This window comes from Eucyclogobius newberryi, unplaced genomic scaffold (assembly GCF_026437365.1).
Source record: "Eucyclogobius newberryi isolate DKJ021-1_F unplaced genomic scaffold, fEucNew1.0.hap1 SCAF_14, whole genome shotgun sequence".
NCBI classification, from domain to species: domain Eukaryota; kingdom Metazoa; phylum Chordata; class Actinopteri; order Gobiiformes; family Gobiidae; genus Eucyclogobius; species Eucyclogobius newberryi.
Genome location: NW_027315768.1, coordinates 29,085,615 through 29,112,419, shown reverse-complemented (window position 1 = coordinate 29,112,419; position 26,805 = coordinate 29,085,615). Strand labels below are relative to the sequence as shown.

Here is a 26,805-nt window from a genome sequence, read left to right as displayed (position 1 = left end):
TGTTTCTAAAGTGTTCACAATTATAATTCTTGAGTTCAGGGGTAACAAGAGTGAGGTGGGAGACCACACCGAGTCTCTTACCCTAAAAACATGTTTAAAAAAGACAATTTAATCATCATAAATGTGCAAATAAAGGTTTTAAATGCAGCACAAATGTAGGGTTTGTCCTCATGTTCTCACTTTAGGTCAAATAAACGAATATCGATGAGTTCTTTGTTCATAATGTATTTTTCTGACTTTGAGAAAGACGTCGACGTATTTTTATAAACATCTTATCTTTTCCTTTTCTCTCTCTAATCTCTCTCTTTCTCCTCTGTCTTCTCTTCCTCTCTCTTCCCTTTCTCTCTCTCTTACTGCCCTTTTTTTTCTCCTTTCTTCTTTCTTCATTTCATTCTTTCATTCTCATCCTCTTCCTCGCTTCCCTTTCTCTCTCTTTTCTTCCTCCCTTTGTTCACTCTCTCTCACTTTTTCTTTATTTTCTTTCCCAAATCTCTCTCTTCACTCTCTCACTCCTCGCCCTCCTCTCTACTTTCACTCTCTCTACCCCCATCATTTCTCACTTGTCTTTTACCTTACTGCTGTGTTTTCACCCCTTTCTCTCTCTCTCTCTCTCTCTCTCTCTCTCTCTCTCTCTCTCTCTCTCTCTCTCTCTCTCTCTCTCTCTCTCTCTCTCTCTCTCTCTCTCTCTCTCTCTCTCTCTGTCTCTCTCTCTCTCTCTCTCTCTCCGGATACATATATCTACATATCTCGCTCGATCTGTCTCTGTATTTGTCTCTCTCCCTCTCTTGCTGCTCTCCTCTTCTTCTCCTCCCTTTTTCTCACTTCTCACTCCCCTCTTTCATTCTCTCTCTCACTTCACTTCTCATTTTCTCCCTCGCCACCTCTCTCTCTCCTTCTCTCTCCCTCTCTTACCGCTTCTCTTTCCTCTCTCTTTCTCTCTTTCTCATCCTCTGTCTCCATTTCCTTTTATCTCTTTCTCTCTTATTCTTCACCTTCCTTTCTCTCACTTTTCTCCCGTCTTTCATTCTCTCTCTCACTTCTCCTTTACTCCCTCTCTCTCTCTCTCTCTCTCTCTCTCTCTCTCTCTCTCTCTCTCTCTCTCACTTCTCCTTTACTCCCTCTCTCTCTCTCTCTCACTTCTCCTTTACTCCCTCTCTCTCTCTCTCTTTCACTTCTCCTTTTCTCCCTCTCCACCTCCCTCTCTCTCTCTCTCTTTCACTTCTCCTTTACTCCCTCTCTCTCCCTCTCTCTCTCTCTCTCACTTCTCCTTTACTCCCTCTCCACCTCCCTCTCTCTCTCTCTTTCACTTCTCCTTTTCTCCCTCTCCAAATTTGTCTCTCTCTCTCTCTCTCTCTCTCTCTCTCTCTTTCACTTCTCCTTTTCTCCCTCTCCACCTCCCTCTCTCTCTCTCTCTTTCACTTCTCCTTTTCTCCCTCTCCAAATTTGTCTCTCTCTCTCTCTCTCTCTCTCTCTCTTTCACTTCTCCTTTACTCCCTCTCTCTCCCTCTCTCTCTCTCTCTCACTTCTCCTTTACTCCCTCTCCACCTCCCTCTCTCTCTCTCTTTCACTTCTCCTTTTCTCCCTCTCCAAATTTCTCTCTCTCTCTCTCTCTCTCTCTCTTTCACTTCTCCTTTACTCCCTCTCTCTCCCTCTCTCTCTCTCTCTCACTTCTCCTTTACTCCCTCTCCACCTCCCTCTCTCTCTCTCTTTCATTTCTCCTTTTCTCCCTCTCCAAATTTGTCTCTCTCTCTCTCTCTCTCTCTCTCTCTCTCTCTCTCTCTCTTTCATTTCTCCTTTTCTCCCTCTCCAAATTTGTCTCTCTCTCTCTCTCTCTCTCTCTCTCTCTCTCTTTCACTTCTCCTTTACTCCCTCTCTCTCCCTCTCTCTCTCTCTCTCACTTCTCCTTTACTCCCTCTCCACCTCCCTCTCTCTCTCTCTTTCACTTCTCCTTTTCTCCCTCTCCAAATTTGTCTCTCTCTCTCTCTCTCTCTCTCTCTTTCACTTCTCCTTTACTCCCTCTCTCTATTGCCGTGGGAACATGTCATGTTTCCACACCTTAGATGAATGAATGATCATGCGATGAGCGTCAGTCACATGACCTCCAGGTCTGTGTCGTCTGGCTCTCGAGGACCTTGGGATGTTTGAGCTGAAAACTCTTCTTCACACACTTGTTTTGCTCGTGTTTAGTCTGTTTTGGTGCGTTTGTGGCAAAATATCCACCGTTTGAGCCGAACGATTTGGTTATGGTATTGACAGAAAATCCACAACATTATCCATCTATCCATCTATATATCGATCTATCTCTGTATTTGTTTCTCTCTTTCTCATCCTCTTTCTCCATCGTCCTTAATCGCTCTCTCTTCCTCTCTCACTTCCTGTCTTTTATCTTGTTCTCATCCTCTTTCTCCATCTTCCTTAATCGCTCTCTCCCTCTCTTACTTCTTCTCTTTTCTCTCTTTCTCATCCTCTTTCTCCGTCTTCCTTAATATCTCTCTCCCTCTCTCACTTCTTTCGTTTACCTCGTCACACTCTCTCCCTCTCTCGACACTATTATCATCTTCTCTCTCTTACACTCTCTAATGTTCTTATTCTTTCTCTTCTCCTCTTCTTCATAACCCTTCTATCATTCTCCCTCCTCTCTCCCTCTCCTCCTCTCTTTATCTCACTTTCTTTTCCCCCTCCTCTGCTTCCTCCTCCCTCTCTTTCTCTCTGTCTCTCTGTACTTTGGCGTCTTAGCTTCCGCACTTTCTCGCCTTGCTTTCTTCCTCTCCTCTTCTCCCTCCATCCCTCCCTCTGTTTCTCCTCTTCTCTGTGGGTTTCTCTCACAGCCGGTTGACAGTGTATCGAAGTTTTAGACAAACCCTTTAATGCGGGATTAAAGATATCATGGCCGGATTAGCGCTCTCCCTCTCCGCCGCGTTTGCACAAGACCTGTCTCCATTTCGCTCACATTCGCCGCTTTAATGACGCCTCCGACTCGCCGAGCGCTCCGAGTTTTCTCAGTCATTCCTTTTCGCCTTCGAAGTTGGCGCTCCGGAGAGGTTGAACTCTTCGCTCGAGACGTCTCCTCTTTGTGTCAGAACCGGGCGTCGCGTGAAGCTTTTGTCTGTTTCCAGATGACAGCACGGCCTCTGCCTCCACGTGTCACTCTTTGAACATCGACTGTGTAGATTATAGGCAATTGTGTTAAAAAATGGAGCTAGAATTTGTTCAAACGCCCTCCAGTGATTAGTAAAAGTACAGATCCGGTTCCTCTCTGCAGTGATTTTGTGAAACTACAAGGCGGCGTTCGCACTTATGACATCATTGATTTCTCTGCGATTTTTGAAGTCGGGGGGGGAAAAACAGTTTCACGAAAAATATTCTGAGTATAAATTAAGAGAAGGGCTATGTTTCCAAATCCCACAGGCCCAGGACAACTTTGAACAGCTTCTACGGTGAAAATATGGAACAAATTAGATGTGGAACTGAAGCAAAGTCAGGACACGGGTCAATATAAAAACAAACCCAATCAAATGGTTTCTGCAAGATTTAGAGAAGAGGAACAAAAGAGCCACTTGGAAAGGATCTTAGGAATCTTTGTATTATTATTGTGTGTTCTACAGATCCCCGTGCATTATTTGACAAGGAAAATAATATCAATAGAGGCAAAGCATTTACTTATGTGTTTAGGCTACTACAGTATATTCCACGTTAGTGATCATGTGTTTCTCCGGCTTATTCAATAACTCATGTCAACATCTGGACTTGATTTATTGTACCTGATGAACTTTGCTAGGATTAAAACTTTATCCTACTTCCTTTTGAACAAACTGAAATATATGAACATGTATTTTAAGATATTTTATATGTTCAAAAATATACTTTATCACATTAAAAACATACATAAAAAACACTTGCTCTGGTCAGGTCCTGGTTGGATCTGGTCAGGTCCTGGTTGGATCTGGTCAAGTCCTGGTCGGATCTGGTCAAGTCCTGGTTGGATCTGGTCAGGTCCTGGTTGGATCTGGTCAAGTCCTGGTTGGATCTGGATCTGGTCAAGTCCGGGAGTTTGGTCCTGATTTCGACATGGTTTGGTCCTGTTCCGGTCCTTGGTTTAGTTAGTTCAAAATTGCCCATTTGTCACATCAAAATTGGGACTAAATCACAAATATAAACCCAAAACTAAACCTGGACCAGATCAGGACTAAACAAGGACTAGAACAGGGCCAAAGCAAGTCAACTGAAATGGGTTTAATTTTGGACGCACAAACTTTATTCTTCCACAAGGTACACGTCTTATCTTCTTCTTATCAGTATTAGTATAATAACATCATAACAACAACATAATCATATAGATTACAAATGTCAAAATAATGAAAGTTGCAAAAATAATCCTTCTACGCAATGATTTATTTAGCTTTTGTTCATGGAATGCTTTCATAAATAATTGTATATTGTTTATTTTATCGTTTTAGTCGGATGATGATGTCGCCATATAAGCTAGCTAGTACTAATAATAGTAATAGCACAATTAGCAAGTTAGCACATAGTTAGCAACAGCAAATTGTGTGTTCTAGCAGATTGCTTCCACTGTAACAACAAGCACGACAACCTCATACAGTCTGTGTTCAAAGAAATCAAATATTTGAATTGCAAAAACATGGAACTTGTGAATGGAAAAAAGGCCGATTTGGTGCCCGGCTTCGGTTTCTACCTCGACACGGTGCGACATCCCGAAGACCCGTCCTTGTTCCAATGCAAATATTTGAGTCTTGCCGCTTGTCACCCGCGCTTCTCTTCGTGGCCTGCATGTCTGCACCTCTTTGGCACTTTTGACACCGCAACGCATTTACAAATAATATCCTCCTGCCCTCTAGGGGGTGCCATGTCTGGGATGGAGCCCACGGTAGACTCAGTGGTCGCGCAGCCTCTCCCCGTTTTCTGGTACTACGTCTTGGCCGGAGTTGGCGCCTTCTTGCTGCTGGTGGTGGTGACCGTGACTGTCATTTTGTGCTGCCACCGCTACCACTGGGCGCCGAAGAAGAGCAGCCACCATTCCGTGACGTACCACAACAACCAGCCCCCGAGCGCGCAGGCCAACTACACCAGCTATCCGAATCAGAACTTGCATTACAACCTAATCCACCAGAACCACATGTATCCCGGGTCGCAGCCCAACGGCGACCCGACGCTCACCATACGACTGGAAAAGGACGACTTTGACACGCAATGCTGAACGAACGTCGAGTGGTTTTGAATAGCTTTTGCAAATTGACTTTGAGAAGAGGTTCCAGCACGTTTGGTCGCGGATATCTACGGATGTGGGTTTTTTTCGCCCCCACTGTGCTTGGAATCTGGGATATTTGGAGTGCGAGTCGTGGCTTCAACCCGGCGACGCTCGGGACGGAGATACAGGAGAGGACTTCGCAAAGCCGACGGGGAATAGACTTGTGTGCAACTTTCATGTGATGATGGCGGTGGTGGTGCGAAGAAATCAGAACCAATAGACTCAAATGTGCACTTAAAGCAACGTTATGTAATTAGTTTTATGTAATTAATTAGTTAGGATTTTGCAAGTCGCAGATATGAGGAGTCGATCAGGTTGACGGTTAAAATGTCAAAATGAACTGTGTGTTCTAGTTGACCGCACCCAAAAGGGCCGTCCAATTAAATCCAGTTTTCAGTTTTATTTTTCCATCCAATTTCAGTATTATTTTTGCAAATCTAGTCTATATATGCCAATGTGCCAATATTATACCATAAATGAAAGCTGTTCAAATATTCTGCTACTTAAGATGTTTAATGGTAACGCTAATAACTACACTTTTAATAGCCTTAATAAAGCATGAACTAACACTTATTTCATAATGAATACATAGTTAATTAAAAATTACTCTGGCTTTGTAACTAAACGTATTCCCCAACTACCCTTATTTAAGTAGTTTACTAAGCCCGAATCATCCATAAAAAACTATTTGATCATTATGTATTAAGTCTTTGTTCATGCTTTGTTCATTATGTATTAAGTCTTTGTTCATGCTTTATTAAGGCAACTTAAGGTGTAATTATTATAAAGTGGTTCAGTTCAGTGTGAAAATTTGAAGTTTACTTGTAAAATAAAGCAGGTCATAATGAATGGGAATCTCCATTGTACTTTGGCAAGGGCCCTTTATCGCCGCTTGCTGTTTTAATGACATACTTTTGCTCCACTTTTTCTATAAACCTAAATCCAGGAATTCTCCAAACTCCTCTTTGGTTTCACGGTGTTACATCTACACATTCTGGTTGCATAGTGTTGCTTTAAGGGTTAGAGTTACATCTGATGCTTATGACTAAAAGTATGTGTACATTTGTTGTTGCAAATCGCTTGACCTTATTGACCTCATGAATGTAGTAAGTAATAGGGGGTAAAATGCACAACAGCTGCTATAGCGGTGCACGTCGGAGGATAGTGTTTCGGAAATTCGGTCCCCGTGTTGAATTCACAGCTGCGTGGCGAGTTTAGAGCCGGAGCGGTACAGCAGAACCGATAAGACCAAGTATAATTGTGCGTTTGTCTTCACCCGTGTGCGTTACATTTGTCCAACTGTGAGACTGTCTTAAGGAGACGCGAGTGGAGACGTGAGATTTGTTCCTGGTATTGCATTTTGCCAGTTACGTTTTATTAGTGGAAACAGCCGTAGGACCGGTGGCGAGTACATTACGTCGAGTTTACACCCACGCGAATGCTGAGGAGGGAAAGATACCAAAATAAAGTGGGATTAAAGATAGCCATATGGGTTTTAAAGATGTATTGTGTCACTTTTTGGGGGAGGGGGTTGTCTTTACATTGCCTGGAACGTTACGCAGTTATCTATCTCGCATTTGTCCGATTACTAGTGTATTTATGGGCAAAAATACGTTGAAAAGCATGCAATTTTACTGTGAGTTGACTCGCCTCGCCACAGATCTGACCTGTAACTCGGCCTGGTGACGCCTGGTGTTGGCTCCATGGGGATAGATGAGTTTAATGCCGTTTTGTGGAACATTCCAGGCAAATCAAAAACACGAGACATGAAAAGTGACATGGTTCAGGCTGTTTGCTTATTATTGTTTTTTGTGTGAAAAATGTCACTTTTTGGCAAAAACTCAATGAGTTTGAGATGGGTTGCATTACATTTCTTGACAATATAATCTATGAATTTAGTTTTGGCTGCCAGAATGCAAAAGTTGAATGACATTTTAGCATTGTGCTCTTTGGAAAAGCATTAATTGTTCCAACCATTTACATAAAATGAACATAAAATTAAACAAAAACCCTAATCTTATCCATAATCCTGTTCTTAAACCTTAACCATTAACGGTTCCAGCTGTTTACAACATACACAAAAGAAGAAATGTGAAAATGTGGCTCCAGCCAAACCCATGGTAAAAGTATCTCCTCTTCAACCCCTACAAACCTCATTATTTGAAACGTACTTTTGCCTCCGCAGTCCAAAGGATTTAAAGAATTTACACGATTTACTGAAGTGCCACAGAAGTAGACGAGCCTTTTCCCAGACGCTGTTTACCCGTCGCCGGAGCAGATCCGAGTAGATTAGGAGACGGGGGCCGGAGAATTAGTGTTACCTGTCTAACGGCCATGTCCACAAGTCAAACAAACAAGGCGGCCGTCTCCTCGGAGCGGCGTTCTGCTGCCGGCGGTCGGCTTTACTCGGCAAAAGGGAGAAAATTGCCTTTTGCCGATTGCCTTTCAGCGGACGTGACAACATCCAGCAGATCTTTGTTCTGTTTCATTGAAATGGGGACAACATTACTCTTGTTGGGGACGTTATCGCTTTGCCTGGAATGTCCCACAGTGTTGCTTCAAACGTGTCCATCTCGCATCCCACAGTGGGGCTTTAAACATGTCCGTCTCGCATTTCTTTTTGTGTTTTATTGCTGAAAATACGCGCTCAAAAAACATGCAATCTCGTATCGTAAGCGGGCTCGCCTCTCCGGAGATCTGACCCGTCACTTTGGCTTGGGTGGCGTCGCTCGCTTGTCTCCGTGGAGATAGTAGGTCCGAGTAAAGGCCATGCTAACGTGTGACGGTCAAGGCAAAGCGGGACATGTGCAGAAAAGTGAACGCGCCTTTTACTGCGATATTGTCGTAACCGTGACGAATTTAAACAGATTTGTCTTAAATGTCGTTATATTTCTCATGTAAATCAGTTTACTTTGACCATTTACTTTTGAGTACGTTTAATTGTTATAAACAGGCCTAAACTGTTACCGAGATAAGGATTGTGGTAATTAGTTGTTTATTTTTAACCGAACCCAAACTTTAAACATAATCCTTTTCCGTAATATAATTTAAAATAATCTTAATCTGATTCCTGCTCATAAAGATAACCAAACCCAAACTTTAACCAAAATCTTGTCCTTAAACTTAACCAAACCCAAACTTTAATCATAATCTTGTCCTTAAACTTAACCAAACCCAAACTTTAATCATAATCCTGTCCCTTTATTTAATTTAAACTAATATTAATCTGATTCCTGCTCATAAAGTTAATCAAACACAAACTTTATCCATAATCCTGTTCCGAAATGTAACCAAACCCTCGTCTTGTCCATAATCCGGCTCCTAAACTTCACATCACTTTAACCATAACTCATTTCCTCACCTAAATTATAACCTAAATTATAACCTAAATTATAACCTAAATTATAACCTAAATTATAACCTAAATTATAATAAGCGATGATGTTCAGAACAACGTCATTGCGACCGCTCGACAGAAACATCATTCAGCCTCGTCAGTCATTCTTCATCACTTTAAAACCCTCCAAACCGCTCGCTGCGACGAGAACGGTTTCGACGAAACGCACAAAGGTCCGAGCCGTTGCCGTTGGTTTCCCCCGAGATGCCTTTCTTTTCGATGTGCTTTAAACTGTTCAAACCTCCTCCGCCCGGAACGAGCTCGTGCCTTGGGTCGATAGTGCGGCGTGAATGGACATTTGCCTGACTTTACTCTCTATGTCCCATGTCTGTGTCTCTTACTGTCTTACCAAACGTCTCATGTGTTGTGCTGTCCGGACCGGGGCGGCAAATCCAGGCTTTAAAGGTGCACTGCGGAGCTTTTCTGGTGGTGCTCGACCTCTGTGTGATGCTAATGCTCCACAGTAGGGCATCGAACGTACTGTAAAGCTCAACAGTTTATTTTGTTACAGGCGTTTTATGGCTTGAAAATATTCTGGATTTTTTTTGGATTTTTTTTTTTTTTACTGGATTTTTTTTTTTTTTTTTTTACCTGGAATTTTTTTTTTTTTATAACCTGGAATTTTTTTTTTTTTTTTTAATACCTGGAATTTTTTTTTTATTTGTATTTGAATGCCACACTTTGGAAACACATCCCAAAGAACATCTGGTCAGACCCTCCACCTGAACATATGTAGTGCACCTTTAAACTGTGAACAATTATGCAAGATTTTTTCTGAAACTTGATTTTCGAATGTGCATCAACATGAAATAATTGTGTTTTGTTTTGTTTTTTAAATCAAAAGAACTTATATTAACGCTTAAATTTGACTGGATAATTTTTAAAGCTCTTATTTTAAATTTGCTGATAATATTTATTCAATAGCCATCGCTCCCTAAAATGGTAAATGTCGTAATATTTTTGTACGTTAACATTTTTGCCTTAGATATAAAATGGATTAATAATTAAATAATAAGAATAATTAGAAAAATAATAAGAAACATTCAAATAAGAAAAATGATAATAATAATAATAGTAAATGATCACAGTTTTTGATCACACCATGTTTTGATCAGAAATACCTTTAAAATCTAATATTCTACCTGTGTATCCTCCTTAAAATGTTGAAAATTACCCAAATCCTCAAATACGTTGTGTTTTCTGCCTTTTATTGTTCGCACTTTTTGACGTTTCAGCCCAGCTCTTTTACACTCGACTGTGAATCTTAAAAGGAACTGCAATTTTTGCCAAACAAACACGAGTCACTTGTGTGTGTACATTTTATATTTCTGATTGTTTATTCCCAGAGAAGGTCTTAATAGAAAACCGTTGCCTTTTGTTCTAATGAGTTCAAATCCAGTCGCGATGAGCGGCTGGATTGATTATTGCATTGATTTGTTTGGGACGTCTACCATAAATCTGTGTTTTATCAAAATCTTGCCTCCTCTGTTTTTTTATCCTTTTAAACCTCCTTATTTTTGCTTTCCCAGAGTCGCAAAAACCCAAATAAAATGGGGGAAAAAAGCAAAACCTCTCCCGGGATGAGCGCCCATTAGGAAACCTTGGAAACGTCTCCCAGACAGACGGCACGAACGATAGATTTTGGGTTTGTTTGAATCGGAAGTGCAGATAAAAGAAGGGCTTTTGGCAGAGCAGAAAAGAACATCTGCAGACGGTGGATAAGTCGGAGAAAAGAGGGAAATATCAAGTCGTTTTGTTTGTCAGACTTCAATCTGCTCCTCCAGTGTAAAGAGTAAAGTCCAGTGGAAAGTTTAGTGTCGACTTTATGTCAGATGCTTTCATCATTTTACCTGATTACCGTATTTTCTGGACTATAAGTCGCACCAGCCAATAAATGCATAATAGAGAAGAAAAAAATAAGTCGCACTGGAGTATGAAATGCAGTTGCAAGTGTGAAAATAACAAATAATATCACATATAAGTCGCTCTGGAGTATAAGTATATAAGTATAAATATAAGTATAAGTGGCACGCCGACCAAAACTATGAAAAAAGGTGCGACTTATAGTCCAGAAAATACGGTAACTCTTTAAAAGGTGTTTATTACGTTTTTTTGTCCACTGGCCCCGAGTAGTGTTCAGTGTAAATGTTGTTATAACAACACTTGACTATTTCACACATTTGTTCTTAGAAATAGTTACATGAGTACATGAGTTATTCATGTATTTGTTACTTTGTGTACGGCATAAGCCAAACGTTTTAAGACCCCATGGGATTTATCAATCATTTGAGACAATATAAAAAGACACATTCTGTAATATGAGTAAACTGGACTGACAGATTGAATTTGCCAGAAAAGCTGTTCATACGGTTGATGCTGATACATAAATGAGTACATTATTTGAATCGATGGATATAAATTCATGTTCACACTAAAGATGTTTCGATGATCTAGAAGTGCCCAAGGTTGATTACGTCACAAGAAAAGATCAGTTGTGTTGCTCTTTGAAAAAGAAAAGAGTCATTTTGTATCATAAACATATTTGGTATGAAATTGGTCTGGAGTAAATGAGACACTGTGATGTCAGACAGGTTTAGAGTTCACAAACACCACATCAAAACTGAAACCAAACTGGGATTAAACATGGACAAGGCCCGGGTCAAACCAGGTCCACAACAAGCTCAAATAAAAGAAAACTCTTTGGTCTAAAGGAAGCGCCTCTAGCTCGAGGCCGACACCAGCAAACGTGCCCCCAAAGGGTCCAGATGAGTGTTGTTGTGTTCCCCAGTGTGTTCTCCTGCAGAGCGGCTGCAGAGCGGCTGCAGAGCGGCTGGAGAGCGGCTGCAGAGCGGCTGCAGAGCGGCTGCAGAGCGGCTGCAGAGCGGCTGCAGAGCTGCTGCAGAGCGGCTGCAGAGCGGCTGCAGAGCGGCTGCAGAGCTGCTGCAGAGCGGCTGGAGAGCGGCTGCAGAGCGGCTGGAGAGCGGCTGCAGAGCGGCTGCAGAGCGGCTGGAGAGCGGCTGGAGAGCGGCTGCAGAGCGGCTGGAGAGCGGCTGCAGAGCGGCTGCAGAGCGGCTGCAGAGCGGCTGCAGAGCGGCTGCAGAGCGGCTGCAGAGCGGCTGCAGAGCTGCTGCAGAGCGGCTGGAGAGCGGCTGCAGAGCGGCTGCAGAGCTGCTGCAGAGCGGCTGGAGAGCGGCTGCAGAGCGGCTGCAGAGCGTGGCTTTGGTGTATTTGTGTTACAAAGCTCTACAACGGCTCAGATACTTCACTTTGGTGAACATATCATCCTTTGCTCCTGCGTCTGGAGGATATTGTGCCGGTGCAGGGTTTGTTTTGGTGCTTCTTCTGGAGAATGAAACACGTAGGTGAGCGTAAAAAGTTCAGCTTTATTCAGCATCATCCTGGGCGTCCGACCCTTAAACGCCCTAAACGCACCGCGTCACGCAGGCTTCACGACCTCATAGACTTTGAACAGAAAGTGGACGCCCCACCTTAAGTCACGCACAAGGATGCTAACTGAAACATGATTAAATCCATCCATTTCAAACAAGGCTCTTTTCTGGCTTTGCTCCTCCACAGTTGGACTCATTTTGTGCTTGCTTATCATTTTCCCGCCTCTGAACCCTCCGCGTCCTCCATTGGCATCGACCAGCTCGTGATTTACACCTATTATGAGTCATCGTGGCGACCCGTGCCACGAGCCAATCAATGCTCGCCGCTTCTCAAACAGACAAATGATATGTGGTCCTGTTTATGCTGTGCTGCCCACGCACTTTTCTCCTTTTCATTCAGTCGGACTGTGTTTTTTTTTCTTTTGCAAGATTTGGAAAACGTCCTGGCTTCTTCTGGCCGTTCTAAATCACTCGCCCGTTCGCTCGGCCTCCTCCGTCACGCTCGGCGCTGAAGCCTTTTAATATTTCTCATTAGTTAATGGACTTGATCGCGTTCATAAAAGTCTGCGCTAAGCATTTCTGACTCTCCCTCGCCGCGCCGTGTCCTGGCGGAGCAACACGGAACAAGTATTCAAAATGATCCCCAGGCCTAATTTAATGGCGTCGGTAGATGTCTGTGTTTTTGCCTGAACCTAAAAGGCCTCATTTTTTCTCTAATTGGGAAAGAAAATCAGATCCGATGGATGTTTCTACTTAACGCGTTGGGCCCCTGGGTTTAAAAGTGTATCATTAAAAGGCTTGGATAAGACAGCTACTTTATGCAACAGAATTTAATGAAACGCTCTGAAAGTGTATGTGAGTACTGAGAAATCCTACTGTATTGAACTGGATTAAAGGTGCCATGGTTTCGCCAAACAAGAGATAAGCACTCGCTGTAAGAAGTTTTTAAAGGTTTGTTTGAGCAATAAAAAACACTTGCAATGAAATTAAAGCAAGTACCGTAGTTTCCGGACTATAAGTCGCACCGGAGTATAAGTCGCACCAGCCAAAAAATGCATAATAGAGAAGATAAAAACATATATAAGTCGCATTTTTGGGGATTTAAAAAAAAAAAAAAGACCAAGAACAGACATTTCATCGTGAAATGCAGTTTAAAATAATAACAGATGAGAGAACATGGTGAATAGGTGTACGTATGCTAACGCTAACACCTTCAGCTACATGACGTATGCTAACGCTAACACCTTCGTACGTATTCTTCTTCCTTAGACTTATAGTCCGAAAAATACAGTAGATGTGGGAGATATGTAAAATAAAATAAATAAAATAAATAAAATAAATAAAATAAATAAAATAAATAAAATAAATAAAATAAATAAAATAAATAAAATAAATAAAATAAATAAAATAAATAAAATAAATTATAGAAATTATAGAAATTATAGAAATTAAATAAATTAAATACACAAAGCATAAATAAAATAAATTGCAAGTGTAAATGAGATAGAAATGTCTGGTGTCATTTTAACAACAATGATATAAAGTGACATTTCTACCCTTTTTTGGTAAATGTTATGGTCCATTCACAAAACTTGAACCTCAACCAAGACATTGAGCACATTTCTAATTTATACTCGGAATATTGTGATCAAGAGACTTATTTTTTGGTCACTATCGATCTCGAGCTAGACGGATCAGTTTAATCCCATACTGGGCTCGTTATTTGGTCTTAAATTCTGTATTTAGTCCCAGTTTTGATCCACTAACAAACATGACAGACAAAGCAAAACGTGCATCCAGTATAGTTCACCTTGTTGTTAATAACGTACATATTGCTTCGTAAATGGCTGCTAGTTGATTGCATTCATCTACTGTCAATGTGACGGTCCAGGCTTCTTCCATGTAGGACTTGCTGCTGCTCGCTCTGATTGTAGCGTGATTTGTCGTTCCTCGCTCTGCACGTGGAGGTGAATCAATTGCAGGGATTGCAAGTTGTACTTTGATTGCTAAATTTACAATTTTTTTACGCCGCACTCCAAAAACGTTTTCAATATCGTCCTGATTTGGAAGTAACGCGTGATGTGTGCTTTTTGTCTCTTTAAGATTTATATTGAGATGAAAAAGCACAATGTCCATAAGAAATCTTTCCTCTTTTTATTTGCAAAACATTAAGTAAATAACGTGAATGTAAGAGCTCTCTCATGATACTGTTTATTGAAAGTATATATTGTGTTAACATTGAGGCAAGACACTGCAGGTGAATAGGAAAAAAGTCTTTAATTTAATAATTTAAATATATGAATTTGAAACTTCTCCTGTAGTTTACTCACATAAATGTAAGAAAAAAATGTATTGCAACTTTTTCATCCTGTAATGTTTTCATATAGAAATCAGGCATTTTATGTGTAAAACAGACATTATTGCACATATCTGGGGCATTTAAAATTGAAAAATGGACAAAGCCAAGTATAAATGTTGGTCTAGTTTGTGGATGTGTTATTTCCAGCAACAAAAAAACATTCAGAGCATTTTTGATTATTATTTAGATGTTCATCAAACTAAATCTGACTGAAAATTGCCTAAAAATACAAATGTCGCCACACATATGTCGCCTTATATACGTTCTGTCAAAATCTTGTTTAGGTCAAGACTGTAAAGTTTGGTGTGTCGGAGCTACTTTTAGAGGTGAACGGCCTTTGAAGTTACAATGTCCCATGTAAATCTGTGCATTCAATAACACAATAAAACATTTTTGAAGCCTATCAGACAATTTTGTTGCGTCCACATGAAAACCTATATGTTGAGAGAGCAAACTGACAAAAAATATGCAAGGAAAAATGAGTTTTCCTGTTGCGTCTCGCCTTAAACTCTTAATTTATGCCAAAGAACATTTTCCACGCCTATTGTGTAATGTTTTTGTTCTGTTTCCCGTTCAAATGCAGATCAGTAATGAGCTTCTGGAGTTCCTATAGTCTTTTTATAGCCATCGACAGTAGACACGGCACACGTTAAAATCCTTAATAGAAAAATGACCTTATCTGGCAGCGGAAATGAGGCGTGCTATCTTTTTTCATATCGACTAAATGAGTTTTTCACCTCTTATCTATGTGAATATCTATTACTCTTTCACTGCTTCATAATGTGTTTTTGGTTCCTTTGCCCCCGCGCGCAGCTGCTTACGTTTCCCTCGCTCCCCCGAAAGGATTTTAATATCAATTTCTCTGAATAAACCGAATTTAAGCAGCCTCCGAACCCCTCGCTTTGCTCTCGAAAGTATAAAGAGCCATTGGAGCTGGTTAGACTCCACCATGTTGGAGACAAAGGCGTTAGTCAAGACATAAATGTGGTTTTTTGTCTCGTGAACGGCTCGTATGGGTTTTTTTTTCCCGCTGCATTTTCCCCGTCACTGCGTCTTTTGACTGGTTTTCTGAGCAAAGCAAAATGCGAGGCACTTGACGCAGGGTAAAACGTGTCAGCTTCGGCAGGTAATCTCTGGAAACTGTTATTCTTGATTTTGTATGATAAGCAACATGTGAATTTGTAAAAGATTTTGCAGCTACAAGTGTTTGGAAAGGAGTTCGGGAGAAGTAACTTTTGAAGAGTGAAAATTTGACTTATTTGTTGAAAGTGTGAACGTGAGGTTAAGCCCTCAAACTGGAGGGTTGTTGGTTTCATTTCTGCCAAGTGCATATACTCGGGGTGCTCTTTGATGCTGCACATTTTTTTTGTGTTTGTGAATGGGAAATTGCACCGCTTTTGAATGTCAGAACTAGTTCAGGACCACAAGGAAAAGTTCAAGAAACTGCAATAATTTTGTGTTGAAAATGTGTGTGTTTTTTTTATCACTGTGGAATCAAAAATAAGAATAGAGCAAGTTTAAAAAATTTGATCTTTTAGTATCGTAGCATCACATTTTCTTAATTTAGAGCAAGTGTAAGTGGTTGACTGTAACAGGATGGGCATCAGGCATAAAAAAAACTTTTCTTTGATGGTTCAACTCCAGTCCAAGCGTATTGTTGTGTCTTTAACAAAACATTACATCTCATATTCAACCATCAGTGTGACGTTGTTGTTCACTGGTGCTCTGTTTTCAAGCACCAATGCACTGTTTAAAATGTAATAAATGAAATAACATAGTTGAACTTAATATTGCAAATGTATCAATAATGTAATATTAGCTGATGCAATAATGATGTAGCAACAAACTAAATACGTAGCAGCAACAACAACAAGGTCCGCCATCAAATACTGTTTTTAATTAACCTAATCATTCTTAAACAAGCCTTGATTTAGTTTTGTCAATGTTAAGCTTTTGTTTTACAGTCTAGTCTGGATTATAAGTGGCTGTGACCATGGTTGTGCACAGTTCAGCATAAATAACAGGTAGAAACAATTGCACCAGAAATAATTCAGATTATTGTGTCTGACTAATGTACACATGTAAATTAAGGCTTCATGTAAGCTTAAATGTAACTGAAATTATAGTATAAGAAGGTACAAAACAATAATACCGTGATATAAATATAGCAGTCATTTATTCATGTTTTTTATGAATCATTATTATTAATATTAACCTTTATTTAACCATTGAGACCTCTTTTTCAAGTGTGACCTGGGGCAAAGACATAACAGCACACATTTGAAAACATTACACATTTAAAAGACATTTAAGAAAACAAAATTCAAAAGCACAGACAATTGTTTTAAAGATTCAACAGCCGTGATAACAGCCGTATCACACGTCACAATGCCAATGCAGTCGTAACAACTGAGCTCAAAACTCTTTCTTTTTACTCTCCTTCAGATCCCAGACCAATGGATTTCGGCAAAGACCCCGTTTTCAACAGACCAACCATCGGCGAAGGTTTTTACTCTCTCCTCTTCCTCGCTCTGCCTCCTGCTCGCTCGCGGCGCTACAGCTATTTTAAAAGTCTATCCCTCTGAGAACAGCCACTACTGGGTTTTGCCTGTGGCTCTATCTCGCACTTGTGATTCCCCATGAAAAGGGAAGAAAAAACCTCCTCAGGCAACGTGACAGCCCCAGTCTGTGATGGTACAGTGCATTTCAAAGTGAAGCGCTGCATGTGTAGAGAGATGTTATTCTGCTCTTCACATGTTCAAAACAGACAAAGTGAATGAGACGGGCTCCTCCAGGGCTGAGAACATGTGTCTGTAACAATAACGGATCACTGACACGCCTTAAACGCTCCAGAACATGTGTCTGTAACAATAACGGATCACTGACACGCCTTAAACGCTCCAGAACATGTGTCTATAACAATAACGGATCACTGACACGCCTTAAACGCTCCAGAACATGTGTCTGTAACAATAACGGATCACTGACACGCCTTAAACGCTCCAGAACATGTGTCTGTAACAATAACGGATCACTGACACGCCTTAAACGCTCCAGAACATGTGTCTGTAACAATAACGGATCACTGACACGCCTTAAACGCTCCAGAACATGTGTCTGTAACAATAACGGATCACTGACACGCCTTAAACGCTCCAGAACATGTGTCTGTAACAATAACGGATCACTGACACGCCTTAAACGCTCCAGAACATGTGTCTGTAACAATAACGGATCACTGACACGCCTTAAACGCTCCAGAACATGTGTCTGTAACAATAACGGATCACTGACACGCCTTAAACGCTCCAGAACATGTGTCTGTAACAATAACGGATCACTGACACGCCTTAAACGCTCCAGAACATGTGTCTGTAACAATAACGGATCACTGACACGCCTTAAACGCTCCAGAACATGTGTCTGTAACAATAACGGATCACTGACACGCCTTAAACGCTCCAGAACATGTGTCTGTAACAATAACGGATCACTGACACGCCTTAAACGCTCCAGAACATGTGTCTGTAACAATAACGGATCACTGACACGCCTTAAACGCTCCAGAACATGTGTCTGTAACAATAACGGATCACTGACACGCCTTAAACGCTCCAGAACATGTGTCTGTAACAATAACGGATCACTGACACGCCTTAAACGCTCCAGAACATGTGTCTGTAACAATAACGGATCACTGACACGCCTTAAACGCTCCAGAACATGTGTCTGTAACAATAATATTTTCTCAGATATATCACTTGAATGTATGTCTCGGCTGATGGCTTCGACAACAAGCTCGTCCAAATGACCAAAAAGTGTGGTCTTTGGGGAGGAAGTGTTCCCCATCACGAGCGATGAATCAAACAATAACTCATTTCCCAAAGCGGATTCTCAGTCATTAGCGAAGGGTGAAGAGTTAGCGTTAGCGTTAGCTTGTGAAATGAAATGAGAACGGAGGTGCTTTTGTGTGGAGTGGTTAGTGACACACAGCCACGTTTAATCCTGAGTGAATGTACACACGTGAAGTACACACGTGAAGTACAAGTACAACCAAACACACAAAAACACACAAAACACACAAATGACACATTTACAATGATTTTAGTTAAGATCTTTCTCATTGATCTTTGTCGCTCTGCGGTTTATGTCTTATGCATTTTAAACACAATTTTTCTAAACACAATTGGCTTTATATTTGACACTTTTACACTATAAAAAGTAAAAGAAAAAGACAGTAAAAGAAGCACACAAAAAATGTTCCCCAGTGATGAAAAAAAATGTTCCCCAGTGATTGTGCAGCCCACTTTTAAACCTGGTTTTAAGCCGGTGGTATCTAAAGACTTTGAGACTCTGGGGGACTTGACCCTCGATTGGGTTTGAGCTTCCTGTTGTAGCTGCCGTCACATGACTTTGCCCTTTGATTATAGGACATCACTGATCCCTCTCTGCTCCTTCTCCCTGACAGAGTACGTCTTCCCCGGCTGGCCCTCCTCCTTCTCCACGCCCTCCTCCGCCGACTCCGACCCCTCGTCCGTCACGCTGGTCTCCGAGAAGGACAAGGACAACGCCTGGCTCTACACCCTGGACCCCATCCTGCTCACCATCATCGTCATGAGCTCCCTGGGCGTCCTGCTCGGTGCCATCTGCGCCGGCCTGCTCCTCTACTGCACATGCTCCTACAGCGGCCTCTCGTCCAGGTCCTCCACCACGCTGGAGAACTACAACTTCGAACTGTACGACGGCATCAAGCATAAAGTGAAGATCAACCAGCAGAGGTGTTGCTCCGAAGCTTGAAAAGACTTGTCGGTGGACGGTGAAAATCGACAAGCGCCATGTAACTCAATGTACCCCGCTATACCGCTGATGTCCAAAAGGGGGGCTCGTCCCGCATCCCACAGGCGAAACTACGGGATCCGGCGTCTCCCCCTACGAGGCCTCAAACTAGCTGTAGCCCCTTTCTACGGCGACATATCTCTGCCTGCAAGCCTGTGAATGAATGAGCGAATGAAGGAATGAACATTTTAACCCGTTTTTTGAACCGCGAAACCCACCACCACCAGCCTCGTCGTGGCATGAAGCCTTTACGTTGAACAAGAAGAGGACTATACGACCCCCCCATCGTGACAATCTGGACGTTTTGGACTGGGGGGGAGGGAATGGCAGCGCAGTCGGATGGGGGCGGGTTCTGCATGACGTTTTCAATACTGTGCCAAAATAGCGGGAGAAACGAACCTCCACCGAGCTTCGAGCGGGTCAAGACATATCAAGTGAATGCCTATAGAAGTCTATCAGATGTCGCTAACTAGAGTTTAGAAGGAGAAGAATGGACGTTTTGGTTGATTTGTTTTCTATATATGAGTTCTATACGTTTAGGGGAGGTTGCTAGCTTCCTACCGCCTCGTCGGCCCGCGCTTGAATCGTGAATCCAGTGGCATAGAAGAGTAAAGGTTTTATTTCTTTCGTTGTAGACTTGTGTCCTCTCAGATAAGAAGATGTCAGCTTGAGTTTGTAACGCCCTGTAGAGATCTATGCGCCGTTTTTGTTTAGACTTTTGTTAGCTTGTGTTGACTCCATGGTTCAAGTTGGGATTACAGTGATCCGGCAAAGCATTAAGAGCAATTAGAAATGTTCACTCCATCGTTGCATCTGGGGTATAATATGTCTGGTAATGTCATTCATCATAATTTCATATTTTCTCTTCTACAAAACTGCAGCTCTTGTAGAGTGTTCCCAGTCTGCAGTGGTCTATCCTCTATTAGAGGTGGTAGACCTGGTTCAGATCCTGGATTAGACTAGGTTTATCTCTTGGTTAGATCTTGGTTTAGACCTGGTTTATCTCTTGGTTAGATCCTGGGTTGGACCTGGTTTATCTCTTGAATAGATCCCGGATTGGACTAGGTTTATCTCTGGGTTAGATCCTGGGTTAGACTTGGTTTATCTCTTGGTTAGATCCTGGGTTAGACCTGGTTTATCTCATGGTTAGCTCCTGGGCTGGACCTGGTTTATCTCTTGGTTAGATCCTGGGTTAGACCTGGTTTATCTCTTGGTTAGACCTGGTTTAGTCCTGAGTTTGAATTGGTTTATCCCAGCAGTCAGACCTTGTTTAGTCTTGGGTTGGAACCGGTTTAGTTCTGGGTTGGACCTAGTTTAGTGCAGCTCCTGTGTCTTATAAATCTGCAGTGTTAGCTCCCACAAGAGACGCTTTAGGACAGTTTTAGTCCTGGTTTCATCATCATTGGTCCAAGTTTGGAACGGTGGTGAGCCAATGAAAAGAAGCCAATATAATCCGATCCCAAAGACACGCCACGACAACTTTACCTTGAACAAACAACATAGACACATTGTTAAATACGTTGTTTTATATCTAGCAGGTGGTCATAATGTTTTGCCTGATCACTGTTTATATTTTGCCACATTTTCCGTTGCTTTATGGCGTCATGGAAACGCCGCGAATAGACAGAAAATCAGAGGATTATCTTAATCTAACATGCTGTTATGGAGTCGTGCTTTAGATTCAGTATTCTAGAGTCTGTCTTTGGTATACATATATATTTTTGTTTGATTTTGGAAATTCCCCGATTATGGACAGACACTGTGTGGAAAAAAAAAATGTCATGTGATTGTTTTTATTGCAACCTATGGATTGCCAAAGAAGACAAAGAAAGGTCTATATTTAGCTGGACGCAACAATGGACCGGGCCATAATCTCACCCTCGTGTCCAGCGCGAGCCAAGGAAGAAGGATTCCCATCGAAGGAGAGCGGTCCCATCGACTTTCTTGGACACAAACGAGCCTTAAGCTAACTACAGTGTAAACGCTGTATCGGAGGACAGCCATTGAAGAGGGGCCAGTGCTGTGCGAAAGACCGAAAGACACCGACACTTACGCAAACGCTACCACACGTGCAACACACACGCATCCCATAATGGAGCTGGATATGTTTACGTGAAACCAATGTGAAAAAAAGTCATTTTATCTGCCAAAACGTGCTAGCGGACCGGACCTAGACGCGCCATTTCAACATTACACAGGTCAAACTACAGCTTGCGACCCCGTTTGTCAGAATCGCTCAATGTGCCGATAGTTTAAAGCTCAAAATTTATGAACAGATTAAGCGTTTTCAACTGAGAAAGAATCAAAACGCTAAGAAACCCTGAATTTAACGTGTTAGCACAAACGTTTGCTATCACTTTCTAATGAATACGCTTTGATTGGCTTTAATACAGTTTGAACAAATACTCTTAATGATCAAATGGTTTATGAAGAATGTTTCAAGCTTGGTAACTATTTCATTAAAAAGTTTAGTACTAACGGTATACATTAAGTAGTTGTCAAGCCTTACTCCTTAATAATTATCACTTAAGTCTTTGTTCATGCTTTATTAAGGCTGTATAAAGTGTAGTTAATATCGAGTGTTAATGATGTTTGAGTACAAAGCTTGTAGAACAAACTGTTTCCAAATTCAACCCAAAACTCAATCTCGAATTAGACCAGGACTAAACCAAACGTGCGTTCACAGTTCACAGTCGTGTCCAATCCCGGTTTGAGCGCAGTTTACTTCCGATTTAGACTTGATTTGGTCCCGGTTCAGCCCTTGTCCACGTTTAGTTCCGGGTTTAGCCATAGTTTAGCTCCAGTTCCACCCTGAAGTCTACCTACATCGTGACCTAAACTGGGCTCAAACCGGCGCTGAACGAGTGTGAACGCTGCCACTTATGACAGCATTATATTTTCTCAGGGTTGCCGCATCTTAGCTAAACATCCACTCAGCGCACTTTAGAGTTAAAACTGAACGGCAGCACGTTTACTTCACTTCATCCGCAGACGGTAGCAGCCCTGGCCTGGGGTCAGACTAACTTCGAAGCACTTTGTGGCCGTCCTCCTGGCCTCACTATTCTGAATGTCAACCTACCTCCCGCATTGGAAATAGAATACGCTACATTTATACATGTTTTAGACATGAAAACACTGCATTTTGGATCACATTTTCTATTGGCAGCTTTGTTTTTCAGTCATTTTTTTGAGGAATTGAGCGACGCAGCTACATATTGTTGGCATGTAAACATATCCAGTTGGCCTACAGTGCAGTGCAAAAGTAATTACATTTTTTATGAATTGTCTTCAGCTTGGTTTCTTTATATTTATTACCGTTTTGTGGCAATCAGTGTTGAATATTTTCACTTGCGTTCAATATGATATGTTCAGTTTAAAACACGAAAAATCAAGGAAAAGGTAACCGAAATAATAATAAATATATTTACCATTGCAAGACAGGACCATAGCTTTGGCTTGTTTGTTTTTTATCTTCTTTTTTTGCACAGTACTGAAGGTTTATTCAATTAAAATGTGAATGGAGGCTGTTCAATGACGAGAGAATGAGAGAGACACAACCAGAAAATATATAAAAATTCAAAAGAAAACGCAGCGGGAGGAAACTGTATTTTACCCGCAAGATGGAGGTTCAATTGCTCTGAGTTTAGATCTGGGTCGGACTTATAAGCTCCACGTCCAAGAAGAGAAAGAAAAAAGACAGATTTTTATCAACTTTGTACATTAAAAATGTAGAAAAGCCTGAACAACATGGCGGACGTCATCACGTAAACAAACCCCCAGTGTTACATTATCCATAAACTACAATAACCACACGTGAAACACAAACATAAAGCACTTTTAAGCAATTACAAACATATGATATCAGTGCATTAATTCAGATATTGGCAATGTTTTTGCTCAAAATTGGTCAAAATAGATTAAATTTTGTGTGATATTCAAATTATCACAGCGAAAACAACATTATCTTAGTAATTATTCACAATAGGGGTGTTTTTGTGTACTCTGCTGTCCAAAATAATGCACTCAGCCGTAGAAATCAAGTGAATTAAACATAAATGGTTAAAAAAAACAGAGCAGATGATATGGACGTATTTCCAAGTGCCTTTGGAGCTGTTTTGTGTCTCTCTCACTCTTCACTTTTACCCATCGAGCTACATCACAACTGTATTCACCGAGGACGCAGCGATATTCACCGTCCCGCACTTTGTTTTTAAGTATTACCTCTGCGTCGTCATGGAAACACACACACACACAGAGCTCGGTCCCGTCGGCAGCACTGGCCGGAAACTCAACTGTTGTTTGTAGACTTTGTACAGAAAACTTTCTTTTTTAATGTTATTATTATTTAATAAAGGATAAATAACAAGTGACGTTTTGAGCGTGTTTGTGTCTTACTTTTATACGTGTTTGTACAAATCCACTTTATTTATATGACGCATTTTATAAACAGACACGTTTCCCAGGTTTTGCACGGACACAAATAAAGATCGAATTAAATTAAAATAGACGACAAAAGTGTAATTTAATCTCGCTGTTACTATGTTATAACACATGAGAGCGTTTGACATAATGTGTACCTTTAATATGCTCGTATCTATAATGTGTACCTTTAATATCCTTGTATCTAAAGTGATGTTCTTCTTCTTCTCTCGTCTCCTGCTCGTGTCGTTCTAAAGTGATGTTCTTCTTCTTCTCTCGTCTCCTGCTCGTGTTGTTCTAAAGTGATGTTCTTCTTCTTCTCTCGTCTCCTGCTCGTGTCGTTCTAAAGTGATGTTCTTCTTCTTCTCTCGTCTCCTGCTCGTGTTGTTCTAAAGTGATGTTCTTCTTCTTCTCTCGTCTCCTGCTCGTGTCGTTCTAAAGTGATGTTCTTCTTCTTCTCTCGTCTCCTGCTCGTGTTGTTATAAAGTGATGTTCTTCTTCTTCTCTCGTCTCCTGCTCGTGTCGTTCTAAAGTGATGTTCTTCTTCTTCTTCTCTCGTCTCCTGCTCGTGTCGTTCTAAAGTGATGTTCTTCTTCTTCTTCTCTCGTCTCCTGCTCGTGTTGTTCTAAAGTGATGTTCTTCTTCTTCTCTCGTCTCCTGCTCGTGTTGTTCTAAAGTGATGTTCTTCTTCTTCTCTCGTCTCCTGCTCGTGTTGTTCTAAAGTGATGTTCTTCTTCTTCTCTCGTCTCCTGCTCGTGTTGTTCTAAAGTGATGTTCTTCTTCTTCTCTCGTCTCCTGCTCGTGTTGTTCTAAAGTGATGTTCTTCTTCTTCTTCTCTCGTCTCCTGCTCGTGTTGTTCTAAAGTGATGTTCTTCTTCTTCTTCTCTCGTCTCCTGCTCGTGTCGTTCTAAAGTGATGTTCTTCTTCTTCTCTCGTCTCCTGCTCGTGTCGTTCTAAAGTGATGTTCTTCTTCTTCTCTCGTCTCCTGCTCGTGTTGTTCTAAAGTGATGTTCTTCTTCTTCTCTCGTCTCCTGCTCGTGTTGTTCTAAAGTGATGTTCTTCTTCTTCTCTCGTCTCCTGCTCGTGTTGTTCTAAAGTGATGTTCTTCTTCTCTCGTCTCCTGCTCGTGTTGTTCTAAAGTGATGTTCTTCTTCTTCTCTCGTCTCATGCTCGTGTTGTTATAAAGTGATGTTCTTCTTCTTCTCTCGTCTCCTGCTCGTGTTGTTCTAAAGTGATGTTCTTCTTCTTCTCTCGTCTCCTGCTCGTGTCGTTCTAAAGTGATGTTCTTCTTCTTCTCTCGTCTCCTGCTCGTGTTGTTCTAAAGTGATGTTCTTCTTCTTCTCTCGTCTCCTGCTCGTGTCGTTCTAAAGTGATGTTCTTCTTCTTCTCTCGTCTCCTGCTCGTGTCGTTCTAAAGTGATGTTCTTCTTCTTCTCTCGTCTCCTGCTCGTGTTGTTATAAAGTGATGTTCTTCTTCTTCTCTCGTCTCCTGCTCGTGTCGTTCTAAAGTGATGTTCTTCTTCTTCTCTCGTCTCCTGCTCGTGTCGTTCTAAAGTGATGTTCTTCTTCTTCTCTCGTCTCCTGCTCGTGTTGTTATAAAGTGATGTTCTTCTTCTTCTCTCGTCTCCTGCTCGTGTCGTTCTAAAGTGATGTTCTTCTTCTTCTCTCGTCTCCTGCTCGTGTCGTTCTAAAGTGATGTTCTTCTTCTTCTCTCGTCTCCTGCTCGTGTTGTTCTAAAGTGATGTTCTTCTTCTTCTCTCGTCTCCTGCTCGTGTTGTTCTAAAGTGATGTTCTTCTTCTTCTCTCGTCTCCTGCTCGTGTTGTTCTAAAGTGATGTTCTTCTTCTCTCGTCTCCTGCTCGTGTTGTTCTAAAGTGATGTTCTTCTTCTCTCGTCTCCTGCTCGTGTTGTTATAAAGTGATGTTCTTCTTCTTCTCTCGTCTCCTGCTCGTGTCGTTCTAAAGTGATGTTCTTCTTCTTCTCTCGTCTCCTGCTCGTGTCGTTCTAAAGTGATGTTCTTCTTCTTCTCTCGTCTCCTGCTCGTGTTGTTCTAAAGTGATGTTCTTCTTCTTCTCTCGTCTCCTGCTCGTGTCGTTCTAAAGTGATGTTCTTCTTCTCTCTCGTCTCCTGCTCGTGTTGTTCTAAAGTGATGTTCTTCTTCTTCTCTCGTCTCCTGCTCGTGTTGTTCTAAAGTGATGTTCTTCTTCTTCTCTCGTCTCCTGCTCGTGTTGTTCTAAAGTGATGTTCTTCTTCTTCTCTCGTCTCCTGCTCGTGTCGTTCTAAAGTGATGTTCTTCTTCTTCTCTCGTCTCCTGCTCGTGTTGTTCTAAAGTGATGTTCTTCTTCTTCTCTCGTCTCCTGCTCGTGTCGTTCTAAAGTGATGTTCTTCTTCTTCTCTCGTCTCCTGCTCGTGTTGTTCTAAAGTGATGTTCTTCTTCTCTCGTCTCCTGCTCGGCTCAGCTTGCTGCAGTAAATGTGGGTTGAATGTGGGTTTTTAGGTTACATCCTCAGCAGAAGAGCTCCCACTGAGACGTGTGTCAAGAGAAGATGTGGAGCCCAAATCAGACAAGCTCCAAGTGTGGGCTCTTCACATCTGCAGAGAAAGAACGACAGGTAAGAGACAGGATGGAGAGGGAAGAGAGGAGATTAGTGGAGAAGAGAGGACAGGAGAGACGAAGAGATGAGAGGAGAGAAGAGGAGAGGAAAGGATAAGAGGGAAGAGAGGAGAGAAGGGGAGAAGAGAGGAGACAAATGAGAGACGAGGAGAGGAAAGGAGAAGAGGTGAGGAGATTAGAGAAGAGAAGAGGAGAGGAGAGGAGAGGAGAGGAGAGGGGAAGAGAGGAGAGAAGAAGAGAGATGAGGAGATGAGGTGAGGAGAGGGGATGAGAGAAGAAGAGATGAGAGAAGAGGAGAAGAAGAAGAGACAAATGAGAGGACAGAAGAAGAGAGGAAAGGAGAATAGAGGATGACGTCAGACTATATGCTCCACTGCTGACGGAATTAGCCTTAAAGGTGGTATGGACGATTTTTCGGCGATTTGAGAACGCAGGTGGAAGTGCACATGCCACTCCCCCGTGTGGACCGATACAACACACAGGTGCGTTTGTTTATTAGTGCAACGGAGCGCATCGCATCTCTC

At 41.7% G+C, this 26,805-nt stretch overlaps 1 protein-coding gene across 2 annotated transcripts in view; it reads left to right on the top strand.

Annotated features, from left to right (window-relative positions):
- LOC140359937 (neuropilin-2-like) overlaps positions 1 to 20,076 on the top strand; it is a 185,515-nt gene extending 165,439 nt beyond the window's left edge. The window contains exons 17-18 of one of the 2 annotated variants that reach the window (XM_072445188.1): positions 16,860 to 16,919; positions 18,883 to 20,076. In XM_072445188.1, coding sequence (XP_072301289.1) covers positions 16,860 to 16,919; positions 18,883 to 19,211 — 389 coding nt within the window. In that variant the 3' untranslated portion in view covers positions 19,212 to 20,076. Of the gene's footprint in view, positions 1 to 4,859; positions 9,280 to 16,859; positions 16,920 to 18,882 lie in introns of those variants that run through there. The other variant, XM_072445189.1, reaches the window with a different exon arrangement.
- Positions 20,077 to 26,805: the final 6,729 nt, after the last annotated feature.